General features: G+C 34.6%; 1 protein-coding gene across 1 annotated transcript; it reads left to right on the forward strand.

Annotated features, from left to right (window-relative positions):
• Nucleotides 1-2,648: 2,648 nt before the first annotated feature.
• LOC126661959 (uncharacterized) lies at nucleotides 2,649-9,582 on the forward strand. The gene is made up of 6 exons (XM_056104169.1): nucleotides 2,649-3,011; nucleotides 4,235-4,570; nucleotides 4,941-9,219; nucleotides 9,312-9,316; nucleotides 9,360-9,509; nucleotides 9,553-9,582. Exons 1-6 carry the CDS (start codon nucleotides 2,649-2,651, stop codon nucleotides 9,580-9,582), a joined length of 5,163 nt encoding a protein of 1,720 aa, XP_055960144.1.
• Nucleotides 9,583-9,804: the final 222 nt, after the last annotated feature.

Consider the following 9,804-nt stretch of genomic DNA (forward strand, 5'->3'; position numbering starts at 1 on the left):
GTCTTTTATGGAAAAATGGTGAATATTTAATGAAAATTTGATTAATATACTAATAGCATTAATTATCTCTATTATCAATAGAAGGGTATACAAGTAACTCTCTATGTCATTTATTAGTTTGTATTGGTTATTGTAATTTAGTTATTTTGTCAATTAGAGTGGGACGGAGGGAGTAATTATTAGTATCATTTTTTGATTGAATGTAAATTGTGACGTTTTTATTAATTTAGTGTTTTATTTTCTCCTTTAACAATATGATATTGCATTGAATACTTTTATTACTAAATAATAATAACAAAGATTTTTGATAAAATTTGGCCATAATTTTCATCACAAATTAAATTATGATATGTGATAATAAATATTATCATTATTTTAATTTAATGACAAAGTAATCATATTATAAAAATTATTGTAATTTTTTGTGATAAAAATAAATTAATCACAATTTTTTTTTTTTATAAAATTAACTATAATGACAAAATTATTTGCATCATAATTATAATTGTGAGAAATTTTATTTGTCAAATTATCAAATTTTGTCACTAAATATATGTATATATTATGACAAATTAATATTAATTATGACAAAATTTTAATTATTGTGATATAATTAATCGTCATAATTCATATCTATTATGATAATTATATTTTATCACAATAATAAAATTAATGGTGGCAAATTATTATTTCGTCATAATAACGTTATTGAGACGAGGTTGTTTTGACGAACACGGTGACAAGCATAATTGGTCACAATAAATTAGTTATGACGAAATTTGATTATAAAGTGATGAATTTTTTTGTCACGATAAGTCAAATTTCTTGTAGTGCCCTTTGATGTAGTAATGTTAATAGCAGATCAAACGGTTAGAATAAACAATTGCAGAGTAAAGCAACACAATATGTGGTTGATAACTAATATAGACATTGATATGTCTTGCACCAACTGACATGCACATGTTGTTCGTCAGCCCTTTTTTTTGTCTTTGTTTCTCTTCATAGAGATTCCAACTTCATTTTTACCAAATTTTATTATTTCATATAAAGTTAACTTAAAAATTATAACGATTTCGTCCAAAAAATATATATCCCATTCCATAAAAAATAGGCTTAAATGCTCCAAAAATCACGAACTATCGCGTGTTTTTGGTATTTAACACGAACTTTTAATTTTGGCATTAGAAATACACAAACTTTCAAATTTTTGCAATAATAACATGAACACCATTTCGGACATAAAACGACGTCGTTTTGGCCATAAAACGGTGCCGCTTTGGACCTAAAACGACGCCGTTTTTAAAAAAAAATTCACACTTGGTCTTAATTGCAAAAAGTTGAAAGTTCATGCATTTTTAAGCCAAAATTAAAAGTTCGTGTTAAATACCAAAAACACGCGATAGTTCATGATTTTTCATGCATTTAAGCCTAAAAAATATGTAACACTCTCTATCTTTAAAAATTATTTGGAAATTATATTATCATTATTCCTCACATAAAATTTAATTATTATTTTTATTCAATTTTTTATTTATAAATTCAAAGTATAGAATATTTTTAATTCAAATTCTTAAACCCAATTTCTAAATACTTTATCAATAATTTTCAAATCTAATTATTAAATCGCTATTAAATTCTATTTAGATTTTGTCTATTTATTTATCATTATTGTAAATTTTACCAAACTCTCCATCCCAATATCTAAATTCCATAACCTATATATGTCCAGTACCTTTGATATATTGTTAGTAATTGTTTTTTTTATTATTATTTTTACAGACTGATATAGTTTAAATTTTTACTTAATGTATAATAACTATTCCACATTTATTTTAGGATTACTTAACTTTGTTTAATCATAAATAATTAATTAGACTACAATAAACAAATATTTTTAATTACTATTATGTTTTATTTTTTGGATAGTTTATTTTACTTTACAATAATTGGTGCATTTATTGTCTACATATTTTTATAAATATATTTGGAAAATAACTTGATGGTAAAAAATTAAAATGAATCAAATTTAGGTTATAAATAAATTTGTTACAACAAAACTAAAAAAAATCAACTAAGATAATTCGAAAAAACAACAACCTTTTCAAATAGGTGTCGTTTAGCCCAGGTTGAAAAAAAAAAATCTGGTTACACCATTGGGTGTTGCCGTGGTTGCGCAACTTGCTTGTGTTGTCGCATAAGTGCTGTCAGCGGTCTCACTTATGCCGAGCAAACTGAAGGTTCTCGCGATGTAGAATGGGGATCGCAGTCAGTTTGTTTTAGAGACTGCTGCTTCTTTCGTCGGATGTCTAGCTCAGCTTTATATGACATCATGTAGAAGAGTTATGTCGATAATAATGGTGCCCGTGTAACATAGGTTGAATATAACCATCTTATACAGGCGCTGTAATTTTAAATTAGCAATCAGTTCGTATTAAAATGCATTTGGTCCTAACAATTTGCCTGTTTGTTATTCACAACGACTAAACATCGACATGCATTAGGTATACTTACTACCTGTTAACCTTTTTTTTTCTATCGTCGTACTTCCTACTTAATTGTATATTTTGCCATTACCATGATTATGTTTTGATCCGACTTTCCGTTGCCGTTGCCAGAACTTAACCAGTTGAGTATTTTTTGTTACCTAGATGCCGCAACTTATCGTGACGTCTGACTACTTGCTTATGTTTACGCTATCTAATTTGCACTGTCCGCCACATTTTTACAAAGTACGTAAGCAGTCCGGGGCATTCTTGTGGGATGCGACAGTGGTTTTAACATTTACAGACGTTGGCTTGGGTTTGACTAATGCTGAATTCCATGGGCAAAGTAATATTTCCGAAGACGATGCCAAAGATCTCGCTGCCCAGAACGGACTTGAATTTTTGAAAAACAAGTTTGACGTTCAAATAAATTATTACCACACACATCGATTGGAAATTTTGACTAAATCTATGGACAATATTCTTGAACATTGCGGTGGAGACCCTATGTCATACATAGGGTTGATGGTTAGGTACAAGGCCACAAGGCAAAAATGTGAAAGACTAAAATCGTAATTACTACAATTTGGCATTTCATTTGCCTTAGAGCAATTTAACGGCATATGTACAAGCGTTATAGTTTATTATGTGGATTGTTTGTTGTATACTGTATTTATGTTATATTGGTGAATTTCTTATGTTTTCAATTACTCTATTATTTGCATAATTGTCAGAAGTTTGACCTCTTTATACAATAGTATATAACAGTGTATTGCTATCGATTAAAAAACAATTACGATAGCTAACACTTTCGTTTTTCATTGGATTTGATTTGTAGCTTTGACGTATTCAATTTCAAACAGACTGAGCATTTCCGCCTTTTTTGCCGAAACTGCAGGTTTTTGCTGGAATTCGTATACCCTGCTGCGTTAGCAAACTGTTCGAAACAAACCAGTGAGTTGCTTTATTAATTGTACTGCATGCTATTAGTTTTTGTTATCATTGCGTATTACCTAGATTTGTAAAATTAAAACGTTCGTGATTCGTATTATTACATAACGCGCAGACTGCAAAATATGCTACCACACGGGTCTCAAAAAAACGTGTCTGATTTGCATCCGCAGTTTATATTTAATGATCAAACCATTTTTACACCTTAATTAAAAGGAGAATAAAAAGGTACTAGGAAATACGAGGGGCATGATGGTAAATAGTTAAAAAATAAAAGAGTAAATAGTAAAATAGGGTAAACATATCTACCAGGGACATTCGTATGTTTGTCTGATTCAGGTATCTACATCTGGGCCCAAGGAACATAACGTTGAACTTATAAACTCATAACTTCAGTTTTAGCGTTAAAAGTACACACGCACCAAGGTAAACATGATGGATTCTGTTTTGGACTGTTAGTAATTCATTATGGTTGAAAAGAATCATTTTCCTTGGTTTTCTCTCCCGGTAGCATTTGTTACATCGTACAGTTCGGGTGGATGACACAATACGCGGGTCGTGTGTAAAATTCCGTTTCTCTTTTGTAGCATGGAAATCGTTTTTTTATTGTTCCACACTTATTTTAATAGCGTTTAATTGTAACCTAAAAGGTTTATTTCTTCCTGCGCTGTCTCCAAAAGATTTTTTGACATTACAAACACCGTAATTATCGGAGCCGCCAGATTCTAAACAATGATTCTACAAAGCGCGCCAGTATTTGTTCGAACTCAATTTTCTAAGTTGACCTCTGTGATGTGCAGATGCCTGTGCTATCGGTAAGTTGTGAATCATTGTTAGTTGGTGGCTTGAAAATCTTATCCATGCCAGCCCCGATTTATGATACGGACCACACAGTGGGCGGTTGGTTTTTTTGCCGTGTGACGTTCACATATAGACATCTTCGATCAAAAGATTTGGTCGATAAAGTTATAATCGCGCGTTGTGACAGTGCAAGAGATGCAAGGGAAACAGCATCTAGACAGGCTTTGGAATTCTTGGAAGAGGCTTGCGGATTGCGAATTATTGATCCCAGTTTCGCGGACCTGCGCCGAATCGAGCGTTTTTTGGTGTTTTTGGCGCAGAATTTCCAGGCCAGCGTAAGCCTGATTACAGAGAACTTTGCGCTCTTTATGAAGGAGTACGCAGGGAGTGCGAAATTCTTGAGGCGGCTATGCCGATTACCATGCAGGGCGACGAGTGGATTGACTTTACCTTTCCGACTCTAAAATCAGTCTAGGTGTTCGTCGTGTTTGGTTTTAGGGCATTTCATTTGCATATTCTAAATGTTCGCGTTGTTAAGAGACTAAAATATTATAGGCATGTTCCGTAAACGGTGCTTTTAGCTTTTTATTACACTGTTATAACTACATTATTGTAGTTTTCGTGTTGTTAATTGTCAGTATAATATATAATGCTACTTAAATGATTAATTCCATAATTTCAGGGGTCACCAGGTTACAATTGTAGATGTCTAAGCATTTTATTTCGCGACGCCGCAAGCGTCGGCATGATTTGATGCTGAATTCCCAATCCAATGAGCCTTCTAAATTGACAGAGCTACAAAACAGCGTTGTCAATGTATACAAGGGACCTGAATGCGAGTGTCCTGATTGTGGAGCTCTTTTCTGGCGTGCCGAGGCAATAAAACAGACTGCAGGTCGCAGATTGCCAGAGTTTAATATGTGTTGTAAGAAAGGCATGGTACGATTGCCAGCATTGCAAAAACCCCCGGATTTTCTTCATGCTCTACTAAACGACACAGTATATACAAAATCTAAGAAATTTCGTGAGTGTATTCGAATTTACAATGCAATGTTTGCATTTACCTCGGCAGGTGGAAAGATTGATTACGACATTAATAAAAAACCAGGACCGTATGTATTCCGTATTAGTGGGCAGAATTATCATGCGATAGGTTCTCTTTTGCCAGCCGATGGAGAGAAGCCTAAATTTGCCCAGTTGTACGTTTTCGATACAATTAACGAAGTTAGCAATCGAATATCATGCTTTAACCAGAATAGTTCTCCAAATTCGATTGATGAAACAATTGTCACTAGACTTATTGAAATGTTTGACGAATGCAACGACATTGCTAAATCATTTAGAATGGCGCGTGATAGATTTGTTGAAGATTCTTTAGTGCCAATAAAATTGAAGTTAGTTGGTCGAAGAGAATATGACACTGATCAATACGCTGCTCCAGTAGCGAGTGAAATTGCTGGACTTTTAGTTGGGGATTTCGGTTATTATGACAAGAATCGTGATATTGTGGTCGAATATAAGACTGGGGATTTACAGAGAATTAGTTGTTTGCATCCCAGTTTCATGGCGATGCAGTTTCCAATATTATTTCCGTACGGCGAAAGAGGTTATACAATAGACATTCCGTACGCACCTACCACTAGAAATAGACGCGTGAAGCGGGCTCATATTACAATGCGAGAATACTATGCTTATTTCATTCAACAACGCAGATCTGATCAGTCAGCTTTGTTGCGAGGTGGTCGTCTATTTCAACAATTTATTGTGGATGCTTTCACGTGTATAGAACAAGAGCGTTTAGATTTTATTAAACAAAATCAGAAAGCTCTTCGCTCAGAGATATATAGTGGTATACGCGACGCTTTTTTTCGTGGTGATACTGAAAGTGATAACATAGGCAAACATGTCATACTGCCTGCCTCTTACACTGGGAGTCCACGATATATGATGGAACATTACCATGATGCTATGGCTATTTGTCGTGTCTTCGGTCATCCTGATCTGTTTGTTACATTCACATGCAACCCTGCGTGGTCTGAAATTTCTGGTATGCTAGCGCTTATGGATGGACAAACGGCAGAAAATCGGCCTGACATTGTGGCTCGTGTTTTTAAATTTAAGGTTGACATGCTTAGCAAATACATAAAGAATGGCAAGTACTTTGGGCCGATTACTGCTTTTTTATATACAGTAGAATTTCAAAAAAGGGGCCTTCCGCACATTCACTGTTTGATTTGGCTTGCTACATCGCAGAAACCGCTCACAACCGCCCAAATAGATAACTTTATATGTGCTGAATTGCCAGATCCTGAAGTTGATTTACAATGCAGCAAGTTAGTAATTAAATTTATGATTCACGGCCCGTGTGGTGTTTTGAATGAAAAAAGCCCATGCATGCGCAAAGGAAAATGTTCAAAGCATTTCCCTAAGAAATTTAGAGATGAAACTTATATGGATGAAAAAGGGTTTGGAATATACAAACGGCGAGACAATGGAATGTATGTCGAAAAAAATGGTATTAAAATTGACAATAGATTTGTAGTGCCATACAATCCAAAATTGTTAAAAGATTTTGAAGCGCATTTAAATGTAGAATTTTGTTGTTATTCATCATTAGTTAAGTACTTATTCAAGTACATTAGCAAAGGTTCCGATAGAGTACGTGCCGTACTTGAAAATGGTTCTGATGCTACGGGCGAAAAAACAGCTCCTCAAGATGAAGTGAAGAATTATTTAGATTGTCGCTACATATCTCCATGTGAGGCAGCTTGGAGAATATTTGAATTTCCTATTCAACATCGAGAACCTGCCGTTGAAAAATTAGTTGTGCACTTACCAAACATGAATTCTGTTTACTTTAGCGAACACGTGGGCATTAGGAGCCTGTATTATAATGACAATAATATAAAAACTATGCTTACAGAATGGTTTTCCATAAATGCTCGGTTTGAGGAGGCGCGCGAACTTACTTATTCAGAATTTCCATCGAAATGGGTTTGGAATTCCAGGGATAAAATTTGGGAATTGCGAAAACGTGGACGTAGCATAGGTCGAGTGACATTTGTGCACCCAAATGCAGGGGAATTATATTATTTGCGAATGCTATTAAATATAGTTAAAGGGCCTCGCAGTTTTGAAGAAATACGAACAGTGGGTGAAATTCAATATCCAACTTTCCAAGCGACTTGCATGGCATACGGTTTATTAGGCGATGATAAGGAGTGGATTCAAGTTTTGGATGAATCTACAGCACGGGCTTCATCGCAACAGTTGCGTAGACTTTTTGTCATATTACTTATTTTCTGCGATGTTGGTGACCCTGTGAGGTTATTCAATAGGTTTTGGCGTACTTTTGCGGACGATGTTGAATATAATATGCGTCGCATTTTTGGTATTGCGTATACCACTATACCAGACGAATTACTGAAAAATCACGTGCTTTTCGAGCTTGAAAAGTTATTGAATCGTAATGGGAATTCGCTTCCAGATTACAATCTTCCTTTGCCTGCAGGCTCTATATTTGCTAATTCCGCAAACAAACTTATTGTTGAGGAACTATCATTTGACCCGTTTGATTTAAAAATAAAATATGAATCGATGGTAAACACTCTAAATAATGAACAGAAGACAATTCACGATGATATTGTTAATTCAGTTAAATCTGGGGATGGTAGGCTTTTTTTCATTTATGGACATGGCGGAACTGGGAAAACTTATTTATACAAAACAATTATATACAGGTTCAGGTCAGAAGGCAAGATAGTTTTAGTTGTTGCATCATCTGGTATTGCGTCGCTGCTATTACCGGGTGGTCGAACTGCACATTCAAGATTTAAAATTCCAATTAACTTAGATGGCTATTCGTCGTGTGAAATTAAAAGGGGCACACAGTTATCAGAGCTAATAAAACAGACTGCCTTGGTTATTTGGGATGAAGCGCCCATGAACCACCGCCATTGTTTTGAAGCCATTGACCGTTCTTTTCGTGATATTTTAGCTACATCGTGTGAAAATTTTAAAAATTTACCGTTTGGCGGTAAGACTTTTGTATTGGGTGGTGATTTCCGGCAGATCTTGCCTGTTGTGCCCCAAGGAACGAAAGAAGATGTACTAAACGCGTCTATCACAAAGTCTTATTTGTGGGAATTATTTAACGTTTATAAGCTTAATATTAATATGCGCGTAAATGAAAGTACAACCGTTTCTGATTTTTTGCCTAATTGTTCATTTTCACAGTGGTTGTTGTCTATTGGAGATGGTAGATATATGTCAAGACAAATAGAATTGTTTGACGAGGAAAATAATTGGATAAATATACCTTCTAAATTTATAATTACTTACGATGACAATCCGATTGAGAGTATTATTAACTATGTATATACTGAATTTAAGGAAAGTTATATGCACCCCACATATTTACAGGAAAGGGCAATCGTATGTCCTCGAAACGAAGTGGTTGAAATAATAAATTCTGCCGTGTTGGATTTAGTACCTGAACAAGATCACGTATATTATAGTTACGATAGTATATGTAATAATTCGAGTAATTTAGAAGACTTGTTATTGCTTTATCCTGTTGAATTTCTAAACACTCTTCAATTTAATGGCTTCCCACAACATGCCTTGAAACTGAAATTAAACACATCTGTGATGTTACTACGCAATTTGAATCCTTCAGTAGGTCTGTGCAATGGAACTCGCTTACTAATAATTCAACTACGCGTACGTGTGATTGAAGCTCAAATTATGACAGGTTCATTTGCCGGTGATCGGGTTTTCATTCCGCGTATAGTTTTGTCAGCAACAGATAAAAAATGGCCTTTTATTTTAAAACGTCGTCAATTTCCTTTGCGTGTTTGCTATGCCATGACAATCAACAAAAGTCAAGGGCAAACTTTAAATAAAATAGGAATTTACTTAGACAACCCTGTATTTACGCATGGACAGTTATATGTTGCATTATCACGTGTCACGAATGAAAACGGTATAGGATTATTAATAAAAAAGAACGACAAAGATGCTGAAGGCATATATTTGAACTATACAAAGAACGTTGTTTATTCAGAAATTTTGCAGGACCTGTAAATATGCTTATCATGTTATCCCGCTAACGTTGATGTGCAGTTGAACATGGCATCTGTTGAAATCTGCAATATTACAAAGGATACAAAGCAAGTTCGAATTATAGCCAGAGTTGCTAGAGTCTGGGATTTTTATAGCCCTAATAATCCTGATGTAATATTCAGCTTTGAGTTTCTTCTGATTGATTACAAGGTTCGTTTAAATTATTTATCTTGCATGATTTATGTGTGTGTAGTTATATTCATACTATATTGATGCATATTGACAATGTCGTGTATGATGTTAGGGTGATACAATTCAGGGCGTTGCAGGCAAGGGTGCGGAAACACAGTTCCGTGAATTATTGGTCGAGGGTGAAGTTTATGCCATATCTGGCTTTTCGGTTATGCATGCGCAGGCTAACTATCGCATAAGTCCGCATGCTTTTCGTCTCATGTTGCCGAGAAACGCGATTGCTAGGCAAATCGATGATTTAACAACCCCTGCC

The sequence above is a fragment of the Mercurialis annua genome, linkage group LG8 (assembly GCF_937616625.2).
Source record: "Mercurialis annua linkage group LG8, ddMerAnnu1.2, whole genome shotgun sequence".
NCBI classification, from domain to species: Eukaryota; Viridiplantae; Streptophyta; class Magnoliopsida; order Malpighiales; family Euphorbiaceae; genus Mercurialis; species Mercurialis annua.

Bases quoted from the DNA above. Each gene is read 5' to 3' on its own strand.
- LOC126661959 (XM_056104169.1), top strand. From the start codon at position 2,649: ATGCCGCAACTTATCGTGACGTCTGACTACTTGCTTATGTTTACGCTA. The intron at 3,012-4,234 runs GTTAGGTACAAG...TGTGATGTGCAG, and splicing joins TGTCATACATAGGGTTGATG to ATGCCTGTGCTATCGGTAAG. The intron at 9,510-9,552 runs GTTCGTTTAAAT...ATGTGTGTGTAG, and splicing joins TTCTTCTGATTGATTACAAG to TTATATTCATACTATATTGA.